Genomic DNA, 18,052 nt, shown 5'->3' with positions numbered 1-18,052 from the left:
TAGTTAAAATTACAGTGGACCCCACTTTACTATTGGTTTACTGTACGATCAAATTGCTATACGATAGGTAGTAAGCACTGGTCATTGTGATCACATTTGTGAATGAAATTTTAATTCTATTAAACTGCGATTGCAATAAGTGAAAATAGGAGGAATATTATCCACAGGTTACTAAATTAAATGATACTTGAAAATTGGAAGAATATTTTCCACAGGTTAGCAAAATAAAAATAAATTTATACTTGCATACATAGCTTAATTAATACTGTAATACATACATATGAACTAATTGATGTTTCTGTTCACTGACATTTTTTGGGTTGTAAAATTTAAAACAGTAAAAAAGATAAGCAGTCAATACAAAGAACACAGCACACACAAATTGTAAGTAACACGATATGCACAAGTGAGATATGGAGTAACAAGATGATTGAAGATTTCGTGTAAAGGAAAACACATTTCACCATAATAACTTAAAAAGCCACAGAATTCCAGTTATCGGTATTATCACAAATGCAGTAAAATAGTTTGCTACCCATTTATAACAGATTTCACAATCTATTATAAATATTTGATTGATCACAATCAAAAGCCCAATAAACTGGAAACTGCAAATTATTTTACATTGTTTTATGGTTGTGACTTCCAGAAATGTGGTTTAGAAAATATCACAAAGGCATTCAAAATTGTCTCCGACCTGACCTGACAACGTGGTCCGGTCGGAGACATTTGCAGAGGGGGGGCTGTAATCTTGAGTGCTGAAGATTCCTACCCCAATTAAATGGCATGTTGTCCCAATTAAGCAAAGAAAATCCTGGCTATTTTCTCGATTAAGTTTTGTTCTTTAAGATTTGTGCTGTTTTATAAATAACTTCTGCCAGATTCTTATAAACAAATAAAAGTAATTTAATAATTTTAAATACCATACATAACATTCACACAAGTAAATGTTAAGCCAATTTAAATATGATAATGAATGGGAATTATGATTATAGTGGTAGTAAAATTGTTGACAGTGTCAACAATTTTACTACCACTATAATCATTTTGAAGCTGTTTGTGTCCATTTGACAGGTCAAGATTAGAATGTCATTTATATATATATATTCAAGGTATTTCAATTAAAAGGCACTGGGGTCTAACTTGTTTATTTTTGGGTTTAGACCATTTGTCATTTGGACCTTTTTTTTTTTTAAAAAGCATATTTACATACTTCCAACTCTCTGAACTTATGATGGAGAATCCGACTTTTTTTTCCTCAGTCTTGCTGTGACATATTTGCTGACAGTTTTTTACTCTTTCTGCAAAAACTCAGTTTTTCTTGAAAAAAATTGTGAATTTGTACTTATTTTTGTTAACATATTGGCCATAGTGTGCTAGTCTACACTGCAAAATAATAAATAATAAAATTCTTTAATAAGTTAAATCGTATACATTTGTGATTCCATACAAAGATAACCAGAGGAATCTTACAAAACATTAACTATATAAGTGACCAAGCACAAAAATACAAAGTTCAGCTACAAAATAATCATTAAAAACAAAATATCAGAATATAAAATTAATCATAATTAAAACAAACAAGACTACGAATTAAGCATAACACAAAATGAAATCAGCATACTAGGACCGACACTTGCACACCACTCCTTTACATACAGTAAGATAGGCCAAGATGTCATCTCAGTATGACTTGTCAGTAGACCATAGGTCAATGTCGATGTTGAGTGTGTCCAAAGTCACATTTGGAAAGTGTCTATTGAAACTCTGTAACCTGTGGAGCCTTGAGCACAAAGAGGGGGTACTGTGGAGCTGTCTTCCTGGCAAACACCAACCAACCCTGTTCCAGATGTTTGTGTAATCATGCTTAGATGACCACAGATGAAGGAACGTCCTTATTTTCTGCACATGGGCTCTGTGGACTGTGGGCGTGTGTTGTAGGTAGGAGCAGAGTGCAGATTTGGATGTCGTGTAGATTTGGTGAGACCAGCTTGTGGTCTCACCAGATCAACCACTTCAGCACCCAGAATTCTTGAGGCTGGTGGGAGGTGTGGCTGACCAAACTTCCATGCCATAAGAGAACATGCTACAGAAGTAAGTTTTGAGGTATTTCCTGATTGTTTATTGTGAGTTCTGCACAAATCTATTTTCATTCCCCAGAAGGCTCGCAGGGCTTTGGAATACTGAGCATGTATTTGTTGTTTATAGGTGAAGTTCGCATCAATGATTACTCCTAGGAATTTGAGACTGTCAGTGGGAACTAGAACCTTTCCTGCTAATTCTGGAAGTAAGGTATCAGTGGACGTCATCCAACTTGGAGAAAAGATGAGATAGCTTGACTTCTCGGATTTACTGACAGACCAAAATATTTGGCATACTCACAGAATGTATTAAGGTGGTTGTTTTCGGTTTCTGAGGAGGTTTGTCTTGCTTGTGGATCAACAACCTAGCATTTGCATGGAATGTAGCATACAGTATCATCAGCATAAAACAAAAACGCTGGATTTTTTTTTTTTTTTTTTTTTTGATTTGGTAGTTGTTGGCGCATCGGCTTCTGTGGCCATATTGCACCTCCCAAGGTTTTTGCAGTACTTTGATCCAAGCCCGAGGCGGGAATCGAACCCGCGACCTTTGGGTTGCCGGGCAGGTACTTTACCCACTCGGCTAGCCCGGTCGGCAAAAACGCTGGAACTTGGTTCATAATTGGCATGGGTATTGTAGCGAACAGCAGGGTAGAGAGAGAGAGCCATCTTTTGGGATTCCAACATATGCATTTTTAAAGACTGTACTGTTATTACAGTACAGTGAAATGAAGCATTCTCCTAAGTAGAAGACTTTTGAGGAGCTTGAGTATGTTGTGGATATCCCATAGAATCTATTAAGTAAGGTGAGGTGGGGTGTGATTTGGACTGAATTGAGTAGAAATGTGGATAATAGCAGTTCTCTGATGCATGATCACAACATTGTACTTGTGTGTGGTGCAAAGCTAATTAACATTGTCTTTTAGTAAAATGCGAAAGAAATACAATGTAAAATTTCAAAATATATGCAAGATTTTCCATGTATTATAAAATCTGAAAAGGGTAACGTATTTATAACTGTATATAGGTGTGTGTGTGTGTGTGTGTGTGTGTGTGTTTTTTTTTTTTTTTTTTAGTTTCAAGCAGCACTAAATGCAGTGTAATAAACACTGGAAGACAAATACGCATAATGACAACCTGCAGTGCATAGAAAGAAATGCAAAAATAGACATAGCATTCACAGTGCCAATGTCTACATTCAAAACGTTTATTTGCATTTTTTGTCATAAAACAATCTTGACCTTGAACTCTTTCTAACCTGGCTGAATATTTTCTCTCTCTTTCTCACACACACACACACACACACACACACACACACACACACACACACACACACACACACACACACACACACACACACACACACACACACACACACACACAGAGTATGACTGTAAAGAAGTGTTAAATTTTCAAGCTTCCTTGTGCTCATCAGTTTTTAAACCAAAAATTGATGTACATCAATTCTTTCTTCCTTTTATAGTAACATCTGGTTCTCACAGTCAGTTTCCACATTAATTCTGTCAGTTTCACTGACAGAATTAATGTGGGAAACATCTATTGTTGCATCAGTTTCTTTATCCTTAACAACACCAAGAAGTAGGTTTGAAATGATACACTGTCAATGGATGAAATTTGTGCTGCCTTAGCATTTCCCAATTTCTGGAACTCATGCAACATGTAATTGTATGCAACCATAAAATACTTCACTGAACCAAAAAAACAGAATCTTTTCTTGTTTTAGGTTTCCACAACCTTAGCAGTAGAAATGCTTATGACTGAGTCAGAATCATCCTTCTGGTTTAGTCTGCTATGGTAATCAGTTTCCAAAATGGAAGTGGAAGATTTAAAAGCTGTTGGTAAAATAAATTTTCACATAACATTCTTCGACATATCTAGGGGTGGTGTCGTCAGTACATGAATGTGAGGTATTTTGGACTGAAGAGCTGTGTTTGGAATTACAAAAGCTGCCATATCATTTAAAAGAAACAAGCATGTTGCTTTCTTCAAGCCAGAAGAGAGGAACACGAACAGACTTTCTGCATGAGTAAGGTTAACATGCCTAGAATTATCAGCCTCCTTGGCCTGATTAGGATTTCTTTCAACAGGTCCATGTCAGTTCGGTGCATGAGACAACTTGATCCATGACATTTTGCTGTATGTGACAATTTGAAAGACCGTTGGTGAGTACAACGACTTGGTGAATTCATGTGAGAATTTGGTGTATACAAAAACAACCAAAATGCAAAATTTTAATATGCTGTGCTGTAAATAGTTAATTTAGTGATCCCAGTGTGGCTCTTGATAAATTTGATAGAGTGCATTGCCTGCCTTTTGTTTTTAATGTGCATTCTCCTTTTTTTTTTTTTTTGCTGCAACCCCCAAAGCAAGATGCAGAATGCACTGGGAAATGGAAAATATACTCTGCAAAAAAAGATAGGTAGAATAGGACCGGGATATGTATGCCAGGAGCGAAAGTTGATAATGTTGTAGAGCAGATACCATCTTTTAACTGCACAAAAAGTAATATTGTTGTACATGTTGGCACTGATGACATTAAGAGCATGAGATCTGTAGACTTATATAAGTCTACAGATCTCAGTCTATAGATCTCATAACAAGTACAGGGCAATGTTGAAAACCAGTTGTGAGTTAGGGTTCAATTTGAAAGTGTCTGCAATTCTACCCAGAAACGAAAAGAGGGCGTTTATAACGAGCTTGTCAATCAATTCAGCCCTGGAGAGATTGATAAGGGGTAGATTTATTCTCAGTATGGTCTGTGCATGTTAATAGGAGAGAATACTTCTACAAGGATGGGATACACTTAAACAGAAAGGGTGCAAGAATATTTGCTGATGCTATCAAATTTCACTGCTTTATATTAGAATTTTAATTTTCAACCATGTTAATTTAATTACCTTTCACCACTTCCTCACTTCACATACATTTGTATTATGTTTCACACTACACTTTTGTAAATTTGTATTTATTTTGAAGTACATTATTAACTTAATTTTTACTGCGTAGGGACTACCTTTTCTATTAGTATTACGATAAAGGCCACATATTTGCTTCCCCCCTTTTTTCTAATACTACAGACAAGTTTGGAAACACAGTGCCTGATACATGGTCAGGAGTAGTCCCCTGATGAATTCCTGGCTATGTATCATTTTTTTTCATTTACTGTATTCAGATTTTGCATATTTGCCATCCCCTGTTTCGACCTCTTGCTAAAATTGACCTCCAATATCTGAATACAGTGTTATTTACTTATTTATTTCTTTGTTATAGTTATAGACTGAGGAAGCAAGCAATATACAAAAATATACACAAATTTTTGTGTATATTTTTGTATATTGCTTGCTTCCTCAGTCCCAGTTCATATTTGTACTAGATTTTTCAAATTCTTTCACCTGTTTAACCACTACTTCACTTGCACTTTCGACTATCTCTTAAACTTCTCTTAGTTCAGGCACCTTGTGTACTTCTCATTTCCATTTTCACAGATATTTTATTTATTTTACAAACTACATATTACATATATATATTAGCATAATAAAGTAGTTAAAAAAAAAAAAATATATATATATATAGTGATAAAAAAAAAAGTAGTTAAAAAAATAGTATTTTTTTTAACTACTTCATTATGCTAATATATGTAAATAAAATGGTAGTAGTGGGGTTTGATGTGCTAATGCTGCACCCATACCACCATCTATAGTATTTTATTTATTTGTCTGTATAAGCTGGTTAAGCTTACATTGTGTCAGCGGTGTGGCTCTGCTCTGGAGTGGTAGTCTATCTGTTCTATATTTTTATTTTTCGCTGCATAAGGACCACCATTATTCAAATCCTTTGCGTTGGCAGTTTGATCAGGGAATCAGATGGCGAACTGATCCTTCGATCAGTTTGCTTTTGCGATGATTTGTCTAGCAATTGAAATGCAGTGATTCCTTGACCATTATTGGCCTTGTGGTCCTACGTTGATATGGGGCATAGTGGTCAGTATTTGTTATTTTGGTTTTATTTTATTTATTTATTTTTTTTTTTATGAAAACCCCAAACACGAAAGGTATCAAAACCTATAGTACTTAGTACCGTGCATGGGTTGAAGGAGAAGTATGGGGGGGGGGGGGGCGTGCCGGAAACTTTGCTCTAGAGACTAAACATGGGTTTCACCACTTCAAGCCTCCAATAAACAAAGTGGTGGTATTTCACCGGTTGATAAGTCATCTACCACCTACATATTATAGTTAGTTTAGTCTCTATTTGTGATATTTCATGTAATTCAGGACTGGCACCTTACAAGGGGGCCCCGTTAAATTCTTATATAATTGGCTCTAAATTTTAAAATTGATTTATTATTTTCAATTGAATTTTCTAAATTATTTGGAGATTTTCTGCTACAATTTTTAGTCTCACCTTTTCTTCTCCCTCCCTGTTGATTAATCATTATGTTTAATATATTATTTTCCCTCAACAGTTTTGCCATGCTACTGGCATTAATTTTGATTTAATATTTAATATCAGTTTTTTATATATATATATATATATATATATAATAATTTTATTCTTTATATAGTGGTACTGAATAAACATCAATTATAGATCACCCCAAAATTAAAAAGATACATTACACATTTTTATAATGAAATAAATATATAAATTTAAACCCAAATTACGTGCCACCCCTGGAATGTTGTTGTGGCACCCTGGTTGAAAACCACTGGACTAATAGATTAACAATAGCCACAAGAAGAGGTAAAAGTGATTTTTCCACTACTTCTGTTGGAACGAACAGCAGCCTTGAAAGCAAGATGCTGAGGATTTCAAGGACTACCTGGAGTCATCATGAAATAAGTAAATATATGATGTAAATATACTAATGATATTATGAGTAGAAGACCAGCAGAATTGCTTAACGAGTACAAGTCACTGTTGAAAAAAAGCCATAAATTAGGGTTCAATTTGAAAGTGTCTGCAATTCTGCCCAGACACAATAGACATAGGGAGTACATGATGAGACCTTGTCGATCAGTTCGGCCAAGGAGAGATTGTGCAAGGCTCAACGGGTAGAATTTTTCTCAGCCTGGTCTGTTAACAGGAGAGACTGCTTCTACAAGATGGGATACACTTAAATGGAAAGAGTACAAGAATATTTGCTGATGCTATCGAGGCAGTGTTAAGTGGGTCGAAAAACTGCTAGCGTGGAGGGATACATGGACTAATAGATTAACAGTAGCCACTGGCAGAGGTGAAGGTAATTCTTGCACTGCTTCTATTGGAATGAGCAGCAGCTTGGAAAACAAGATGCAGGGTATTTCAGAGACTGCTGGGAGTCATTGCACTACAAGTAAACACATGGGTTGTGTTAGGGTAGCTAAGAATAGGAACAGGTGCATGTATACTTGCGTGTACACCAATGTTAGGAGTTTGGTAAATAAATTTGATGAATTTGAGGCATTGGTCAAAACATCAAAGGCAGATATTGTTGGGATATTGGGGACATGGTGTCACACAGATATAATGAATGCAGAACTGGAATTTGGGGAGTACAATGTGTACAGGAAGGATAGGAAAGGAAGAGGAGTTATGCTATTAGTTAAGAAACAAATAAAATCCAAGGAAGTGTAGCCAGTGAGCATCGGTGGACAGTGCAGTGTCGAGTTAATTTGGTGTGACATAAGCATGGGGAGATCAAAATTGAGAGTTGGAGTATGTTATAGGCCTAATGACTCTGAGTATAATAAAAAAACTGTACAGGGAAATAGAGTGGGCCAGTAAATCAGAGACTTATAATGGGGGATTTCAATTTCCCAGATATTGACTGAAATTTGTGGGTTGGTCACACACACTAGCAAGGCTTTTGTGGATTTATTCAATGATCGGGAGGCAACTAAAGGGAGTAATACTCTTGATCTGATTATCAGTAGCGATTCTTCATGCATTAAGAATCTGTAGATAAAGGAACCACTAGGTGGCAGTGATCACAGTGTTTTCAAGTGGGATTTACGCAAAGCAGGATTTTTGGTTTCGTAAAGGCAACTACCGAGGTCTGAGTATTTAAGTTCTGTACGGTGGGACCAACTGATGATGTTACAAACAGCAAATTCAAAATGGGAAGCATTCAAAGAACTAGCAAGAACTAATCTTGGAAGCTACTAGACTTTACATACCAACTAAGAAATATTGTTCAAGATTTAGGCCTAAATGGATGTCAGATGAACTAATGAGACATATGGCAGAGAAGAAAAATGCATGGGGATACATAAAAATTAATCAATGACAGGGAAGCCTATGATAAATATAAGTTGGTCTGTAACCAAGTCACAAAGGAGGCTAGGCAGGCAACAGCAGATTATGAGAAATATTTGCCAAAGGATGCAAAGAAAAACAGTAAAGAGTTCTTTACCTATGTAAACTCCAGAAGGAAAGGAATGAATCAGATTGGTTCCAACTGTTGATGATCCTGCTCGTGGCTAACAAACTAAATGAGTATTTTGCATCTACATTCACACATGAGGAGTTATTCAGGGAGGGGAATGCCAGAGGAATTCCCCTCCCTGAATTAAACTTTGACAGTAAGCTAGATGATTTTGTAATAACTGAGAGGAAAGTGGAGGAGAAATTGTTGAAGATAAACATGAAAAAGCACCCGAGGTGGATGGAATCTATCCAGTTATATTAAAGGAGGCAGCAAAGGAAGTAAACAAACCCTTAGCCATAATTATGAGAGCTTCCTTGGATTCAGGGGAGGTACCCATGGACTGGAGAGGTGCAAATGTGATGCCAATTCACAAAGGAGGCTCAAAGGGCAACATGAGTAATTATAAACCTGTTAGTTTAACTTCTGTACCTGGGAAATTAATGGAGGCACTGGTTAAAGAAGCACTGCAGGATCATCTAGACAAGATTTCAGTTATAGTTCGGACACAGCATGGGTTTGTTAAGGGTAAGTCTTGTCTGACCAATTTGATTGGATACTATGATGTGGTCACAAAGGAACTGGATGCAGGGAATAACTTTTTTGGATCTTAGAAAGGCTTTTGATACTGTTGCACATGTAAGATTGGAGCAGTGTGGCATTGGAGGCAAATTGCTGCTATGGATAAAGGGATGATTGAGTGGGAGAAGACAAAGAGTGGTAATCAATGGACACTGCTGTTTGTGGACTAATGTTATTAATGGAGTCGCTCAGGGTTCAGTGTTGGGTCCATTGTTGTTTTCTGTATTTATAAATGATACTGATGATGGTATATCAGGCTTAGTGTTCAAGTTTGCAGACAAAATGAAGGTTGGCAGGGTTGTTAAGGACACTAATGACAGTACGCTGCTGCAACAGGATTTAGAAAAGTTGAGCAGATGGACTGAAAGGTGGCAAATGAAGTTTAACATTGACATATGTAAAGTACTACATATGTGAAGCAGTAACCCCAGAGTAACGTATCAACTCTGTGGTACTACACTGACAGTAGTAGAGAATGAAAAGAATCTGGGGGTAATTGTGCAGGCAGATATGAAGTTTTCTGAGCAGTGCAGACAGTCTGCAAGAGTAGCTCGTGGTGTCTTGTCAATGATATACAGGAATTTTTCTAGCACAGATAAGGAGATGATTATCCACTTGTGTAAGGCAATGGTCGGGCCACACCTTGAGTACTGTGTACAGGTCTGGATGCCTCATTTTGAGAAGGAAGTAGAGCTGTTGGAATGAGTACAGAGAAGGGCAACAAGATTAGTGAATGGAACAGAGGGTTGCTCTTAAGAAGAAAGGCTTACGTTTTGCAGATTATAGTGTCTGGAGACTAGGCACCTGCGAGGTGATCCAATTGAGATGTATAAAGCCTTGAATGGTTTGAGCATGCTCAATGCTGATGATTCTTCCTCTTGCTCAGAATAATTACCTGAGAGGGCATAAATTCAAATTGAGGAAAGACAGTTGTAAGATAGATGTGCAGAAGTTTGCCTTTAGCCAGGGGGTAGTTGATTGGTGGAACAGACTTTCATCTTTTGTTGTGGAAGTTGCAGCTGATAGCCTAAATAAATTTAAGGCTGAGCTGGACAGGTATTTGGAACGAATGGAGGGGTGAAATGGGAGCAGGGTTTTTTTTGGCCGATGCTGCATAAGCTTGCTTTCTTGCATCATGTGCCTCTACTAATACTATGGGCTGTTTTTTCCAGTAACTAAGAGTAAGAAAAGGTGCATGTATACTTGCACTTGCATGTACACCAATGCTAGGAGAATAGTAAATAAATTTGAATTTGAAGTGCTGTTCAAGACATCAAATGCAGATAATGGGATTTCAGAGACATGGAGTGATTCAGATATAAGGAATGCGGAATTTGAATATGGGGAATACAGTGTATACAGAAAGGACACAATTTTTTGGAGTCAATTGGAGATTTTATATTTTTATGCCACCTGTGCATATCACTTAAATTCATTCTACCACTGGATTATATAAAAGCTTGTAGTGTTTGTGTAATTATTTATTTATTTTTTTATTATTATTTTATTAATGAAGCTTATTTTAGATTGCCTCAGAGTGATCAAGACACACATCCTGGGTGTCTCATTTCTGCCGTGGCAGTTGCAAGCCAACATTAGAAGCATGGTTTCATGGTGGCGTTAAGTATATGCCTTTCCCTATTTCTGGAATATGGAGATTGCCCACAAACCATCATTACGACTGCTACTTTTGTATGGTGATATATTGAAATATCTGCTAATTGAAGAGATGTAGTGTATTCCAAAATACTGTATTATGCTCTGTGATGCACAATAAACACCTGCCAATTCCCATTACATCTTTCATTGAACAGTTTATTATTATTATTATTATTATTAGCTATATGATGCAAGGAAGTCTGAGGCTTATGCTGCACCAGCCAAAAAAAAAAAAAAATTTCTGAATTTCCCTGAGAGAGAGAGTGAGAGAGAGTCAGAAGTAGAAGGGGAATCACCAAGAAAGAGAAGAATGATGATATCCAGCTCAGGGCCCTGGGTGTGCCAAGCCCATACTCACCAGATATGAGCCCCTGGGGTTTTCTGAACTGATAAGAAATCTAGCGAACAGGATAACTAAAAAAAATAAAGGTGCATGTGCTGAGCACGCATGGTAGATGGTTTTATGTGAAACGTCCTTCGTGTTTCTTTTAGGTATTTTGATTTGTATATATTTATTACGAAATAAAAGAGCTTTTGTATTGTAAGCATGGGGGCAGAGGAGTTATGCCCTTATTTAAGAAGCACATAAAATCTAAGGCAGTTCATTCAATTGACATGAGTGGGGCCAGTGCAATGGTGTGTTAGTTTCGTTGTGACACAAGCACTGAAAAGCACAAATGAGAATAGGAGTGTGTTATAGACCTAATGACTCTGATGAATACAACGAACAGCTGTACAGAGAAATAAGAGGGTGCCAGTAATTCAGAATGTGCTATAATGGGTAATTTAAATTTCCAGATATTGGCTGGAACTTGTGGGTTGGTTACTCAGAGGTTAGCAAAACTTTTGTGGATTTATAAAGATGTAACTGCAATCAAAACTAGAGGGATGGGTTTTTGCTTTTGTAAAGGTGACTACAGTGGTCTCAGACAGTTTTTAAATTCTGTACTGTGGGACCAAATGATGATGTTACCAACAGCCAATTCTAAATGGGAAGCATTCACTTTTCCTACCAACTAAGAAATGCTTTTAAGATTTAGGCCTAAATGGATGTCAGATGAACTAATGAGACTCGTGCAGAGAAGGAAGATGCATATAAATGCATATAAATTATCAGGTGACTCAAGCCTATGGTAGATATAAACTAGTCTGTAATCAAGTCACAAAGGTTCAAGTTTGTAGATGATACAAAAGTTGGCAGGGTGAATAACGATGGCAATGATAGTATGCTACTGCAACAGAATCTAAATAATTAAGGCAGATGGGCTGAAAATTGCAATTGAAGTTTAGCATTGACAAATGCAAATTACTGCATATGGGTAGCAGTAACCCCAAAATAATGTACCATCTTTGTGGTACTGCTCTCACGGTAGTGGAAAATGAAAAAGGCCTGGGGATAATTGTGCAGTCAGATATGCAGTTCTCTGAGCAGTGCAGATGGGCTGCCAGAGCTGGTCATGGGGTATTGTCGATGATATACAGGAATTTTGCTAGCAGGGATAAGAAGGTGATTATCCCATTGTGTAAGACAGTGGTCAGGCCATATCTTGAAATACTACATACAGGTTTGGTGGCCTCATTTTAGGAAGGATGTAAAACAAGAGCAACAAGGTTTGTAAGGGGGGAACAAAGGGATACTCTTAAAAAGAAAGGCTTCAGTTCTTCAAATTGCAGCATCTGGAAACTAGTCACCCATGAGGTGATATGATTGAGGTGCTTAAGACTTTGAATGGATTGAGCAAGCTCAGTGTTGATGGGATTCTTCCTCTTGTTCAGACTATACACACGAGGGGGCATGAATTCTAATTGGAGGACAATTGCAGAATAGATGTGTGGAAGTTTGCCTTTAGCCAGCAGATGGTTGATTGCTGGAACAAACTTCTATCTGTTGTTGTGGGAAAGTGATAGATTAAATAAATTCAAGAAAGAACTAGACAAACTATTGGAGGGAATGAATGGGTGAAATGGGAAGTGTAGGTTTTTTTTTTTGTTTTTTTTTGTTGCTGTATAAGCTTGCATCATTGCCCACTACTAATGCTATTATTTATTTGGCATCTTCTGTAATTGTTAATTAGTGTTGTATTAACAAGTACAGTACTATAAATGATTGCATATAACAGAGAATACTATTACACCACATTTCTAATTTTCAAATACCACATCACACCTAACAACAAATTCATTAATGAAAATAAAATTAGTAGAAATTCACGACTTCTTAAAAAAATCGAATTTTAATGTTTTATTATTATTTTTTTTTTTTTCTGTGAGAAAATAAGATGAAAACCTGTGTTTTGCAAAAAGACAGAAACTCTTTTCCAGCAAATGTATTATGACAGTGAGACTGAGCAGGATAAAATAGAGTAAAAAACACATAAAAAGACACTGTTGTTCATTCAGAAAGTTTGGCAGCTGTGTAAACAAAACTTTGACTCAATATTTCTACAGAGATACAAAGTCTGTGAGAGTGTCTTTCTCAATGCTGTCATAATCAGTTGATGTCTAACGGGGAGTCCGCAGGGAAAAAATCCGAGGTAAGCTGTTTGAAAGCATACTACTAATAAACAGTCCTGTAGCTGTATTTTATTATAAAATATGAATTTTGTTCAGTGAAATTTAATATCTGGTGCAGTGTGCCTCATACAAAAACCTGCTCATACAAGAAAACAGGAGGATTTTCAGAAAGAGCATTTCTGAAAATCCTCCTGTTTTTTACAACTCTTACTTTTTTGCAAAAAAAAGAAAAAGAAAAAAAAAAAACTGTGGTTCACCTGTTTTAGCCCAAAAATCTTGTGTTCTCTCCTACTTATAATTGCATGATCTTCATTTTTTTGAAAGTGAAATATTAGCAGGTGTGTATTTGAACTGAAAAGTTTAAATCTGATGTTAAATTACTGTTTTGATTTTATGATTTCTGAATTTAATTTTTGCCTAATCAACTGTATTTTTCTTAATGGGATAGTTATTTTCCCTCATTGGTTTAGTCGGAAAATGCGATGAGCTTTTAAAACAGACATAAAATGATTTATTTGAAAATTGATTAGTGGTGGTTGTGGGGGGGACTAACAGAACAGTTGTAGCGATGTTTGCTCTTTCATACACATCTGTACAAGGGCAGATATGTGCATCCCCCTTTCCCCAACCAACCAAAAAATAAAATAAGTTTACATTTGTTTCAGGAGTATGTTTTAGACTAAACCAAGGAGGGGAAGAAATTTTCCATTAAGTAAAAAAAACTATCAATATGCAAAATTTAAATTTAGAAATTGTAAAACTTAAACAGTAACACTTAGTCTAATTTTAACATTTAATTTATAAATTTCAGCCCAAATATCACAAAAAAGTCCAAATGACATGACCTAAAAGTGTGTGTGTGAGTGCGAGTGAGTGAAAAGGCACTCTGTAAGGTAAGACACTTTTATATATATCCATGTATATAAAAGGTGAAAATTGCTATTGAAAATAAAAAATATGTTCAAGATATATCTTAAATAGCAATATATTTTTCTTATATGGAGGGATGAATCTATTTAAAGGGTATGAATGATTTTTTTATTTTTCCCCTCCAGTGTGAGATATACAGTGCTTATCTATGCAAACTGATTTGCCAGTTGAACCCTGCATACATAAAATTATGCTTTTGAATGTCATTACCAATAAATTATTTGAAACAAAAGTTTTAAGCTATGATTACTTAAGATATTTAAGTTAAGTGAAGTTAAATATTTTCTATTTATTTGGCTTATGCATACATTTTGTATCTGATAATCAAAGCGAAATAATTTCCTGGGTACCAGTAAATCTGACTGTATTGTTGACAGTTTTATTTTATTTCTGTAAATAAAATAAATAATAAATAAATATTAGTTTGATGGTCTCTGAAACATATGAATTACAACTAACTTTTTTTGTATTTTTGCCCATACAACTAACTGATTGTATGGACCTACCCTGAACAGTGTACATGTCAGAATGGCTTACATCAAAAAATAAAAGAACATATAAAGTTAATTCATCATTTAAAACATGAACATATAAATGCATATAAGATCATAATTTTGATAAGGGGTGTGTAGTGAAGGTTGTACATTGTTGGATTGTGTATTATTGTCTAGTAAGCAGGAAGCCTGATTTTTCACATTGGCCCATTTTATGATACAGTCCCAAGCAGTAGTTTCATGTTGGAGTTGGCCACTGTTATTGACCAGATGACAGAATCCATAAAACATGATGGAAAAGGTGACCTTTCACATATTTCATAATGAGGGGAAGTTGTGAAATGTGGATTAACTGCTATTTAAGCAGCCAAAGAACTTGTAGAGCTTTAAATTTGGGTTTCATCAGGTAAGATTTGAATGGAAGTCCAGTGTCAAAGAAATTCCTTGTGCCTGTTGCACCTGGACTCTTTGAATAAGTAGTATGAGTATGACAGAAGCAGTTTAAAAAAGAGAGTAGATTGTTTTTTAAGAAATGCTGTATTTTGACTTCTTCGGCAAAGAATTAATTTTATTAGGTCATCTCTTACTGAAAATAACAATGGGTAATGAAATGTTAAAAGTATTAATAAAGAAACATTACTTAATAGATAAAGAAAAAAGTAAGAAAATTAATAAATAACTTTTTTTTAGGATGCTACAAGAGAAATTAGATCAGCCAGTCTCTGCTCCTCCATCACCAAGAGACATCAATAATGGAGACCTTGCAGCCAATCTTACTATGCATGTGCAGCACCTTCGAAATGAAGTGGCAAAGCTAAAAATGCAGCTTCTCAATGCACAGCAAGAACGTAAGTCTATTATTTAAGGATCTTTGTGAATCCAGAACTTTTGTTTTATTGATTTTCTTTTCTTTTTAATTTATTTAAAAACTTTATAATGAAAGCTATTGCATAACACCCAAGTTCCTATATATAAAAAAAGAGTGACATTCCTCTTAACTCAGCGTAGATTTCATTTTCAAAGGGGCTTGTTTGCAATCTTTATTAGATGATAGTGCCCTGAGCTATGTACTATTTGAAGTGTTAACTGATTTATGAGTTTTCATAGTACTAACCTGAATTCTTTGTAGTAACCAGAACAAATCAGTTTTGCTTACTGTTCTGTCATTTTTGTTTATCATCTACATTCCATATTGGTACCTTTGGTTCAGTATACAGTTGCCTACAGTTTCACATCATTGGCACACTGTAATTGTTATCCTTGAACCAACTACTGTAATTGTACACCCCTCTGATCCCTGCAATTGTCCCAGAGTATAAACAGCAAATTCATTTTTTTATGAGAATAAAAGCTAATGTACTTTATAAATCCAAAAGCAAAACTGAAAAAAGATTTTGGTTTCACTTTTGGTGTTGTTTTGGTCTGCATGATGTCTGTTGGCTGTGAATTAGGGTTAGCTTTCTTAACAGTAAGTATGATAAAGATAGAATGAATGGTGAAAATGGGTTTGAGTAATCGGCAAAGTACTTTCTATTATTCTCAGAAATCTTTCTATTATTCCCACCTGTGGGAATAATAGAAAGACTTTTGAAAATATGGATTGATGAAAAATGTATGCATAAAAAATCATATTTGTTAAAAAACCCTTGGGAATATATCTCATCCAATGTTAACAGAGCATCAGGTGTATATTGAAATGGATACAGTAAATAGCAGAAGAGCAAATGCAGTAAGTTCCTGTTAATGATATTAACATGGTCCTTGCTGCCCGATACGGAACCTACTCCTAGGGTGGTGGTAGTAGTAGTGGCATGCGATGCAAAAAAGCAAGTGTATGAGCTTATGCAGCATCAACCAAAAAAAATAATAATAAAATAAGGAATAAAAAAAAAAATTTACACAATTTCCTCTAAATTTGTCCGCGCCTCTGTATCCAGGTGGGCAGAAGCAGCAGTGTGTAGCACACGCTTCTTGATTAGACCAGGGTTCGAGCCCGTGACCACCAAATACGTAGGATGTGGAAAGGTCAGGAAATGACCACTGCATATCCCCGGAGCAATATGGCCTTAGTTGCTAATGCTCCTAAAATCCAAATAACAGCAACAACTAAATTTGTCCAGTTCCTTCTTAAATTTATTTAACCTATCAACTTCCACAACAGATGAAAGTTTGTTCCGGCAATTAACCACCCTCTGGCTAAAGGCAAATTTCCGCACATCTATTCTACATCTGTCTTTCCTCGATTTGAATTTATGCCCCCTTAGTTTTGTAATCTGAACAAGTGAAAGAATCCCATCAGAATTCAGCGTGCTCAACCCATTCAAGGCCCTATACACCTCAATCAGATCACCTCACAGTTGCCTAGTCTCTGCTGCTTTAAGCCATAATTACACTATTCAGTGTTTTTTTTTTTTTTCTTTTCATATGGTGATGAGTATTTCTACTACTGATTATAAAATAACCTCAACATTTCTACCATGTTGTGCTTGCTACTCTGTCTGCAATTAGTGCTTTTAATTTTCTTTCCGTTTTTGTCATAACTATAGTAGATAATGTTGTTTGTAAGGTAGTAAAGAGATCATTTGAAATGTCACTTCACTATGTATTCAATTCCAGTAGCCTCTTTATGTTGTTTGTATGGGTCAATATATGATTCAGATAGCACAAAAGAAACATAACTCCCATAATCTTTACTTTGGCTGCAAAACTTTTTTTTTTTTTAAATTTAAGTCTCATTTTAATCACCATATTTGTTGGGTACATTGTGCAGATTGGTTAAAAGAGACGAAATATATCTGTGCCATTTGAAACACTACAAGAGCAGAATGGCCATTTAGAAGATTATTTTTGTTTAACTAAGATAGCTTGTTTCCCCTCTATCGTGTGTGCTACTACCTGGGTATTACTGGCAAAAGTGGTGCCCTTAAGCCTTAAAATGCGTAATGACTTGTGAGATTCAATTCTAATCCTGCACGATAATCTTATAGAAGAAAGAAGCCTTATCATGCATTGTGAGCATGTAAGTTTGAAGTGTTTGGGCTGAGAGCAACTCAAAGAGTGAGCTGCTCTCAGCTCTCTCTGAGAGTGACTGGCCTTGACTGATGCCCCATGGCAGAGATTGCTTATGCTAACAACCTTAAGTAAGTTAGTTGTTCCTGCACTGGATAGTCATGTTGAGCAAGCTTATCTAAAGCATTCAAGCCTAGAAGTGTACAAACAAGCACTGAAGTTGCTGCCACAGCAAGAGAAATGGCCATCTGACTACTGATAACTTTCAAAGGAGAGAGCTCCAAAGGCAATCTGACCCTGCTGAAGTAAGAAGTGCCACCAAAACAGTGAGTGATCAATGGACACTCCATAGAACAACA

At 35.9% G+C, this 18,052-nt stretch overlaps 1 protein-coding gene across 1 annotated transcript in view; it reads left to right on the top strand.

Annotated features, from left to right (window-relative positions):
- LOC150083545 (coiled-coil domain-containing protein 6-like) overlaps nt 1-18,052 on the top strand; it is a 126,962-nt gene that overhangs the window by 81,898 nt on the left and 27,012 nt on the right. Inside the window, exon 4 of the mRNA XM_090377351.1 lies at nt 15,375-15,532. Within this exon, the coding sequence (XP_090233477.1) occupies nt 15,375-15,532 (158 nt within the window). The remainder of the gene's footprint in view (nt 1-15,374; nt 15,533-18,052) is intronic.

Source organism: Mastigoproctus giganteus, chromosome 7 (assembly GCF_048544385.1).
Source record: "Mastigoproctus giganteus isolate SK-2022 chromosome 7, ASM4854438v1, whole genome shotgun sequence".
NCBI lineage: Eukaryota > Metazoa > Arthropoda > Arachnida > Uropygi > Thelyphonidae > Mastigoproctus > Mastigoproctus giganteus.
Note: the sequence above shows the minus strand (reverse complement) of the source record. Positions and strands in the feature narration are given on the sequence as shown.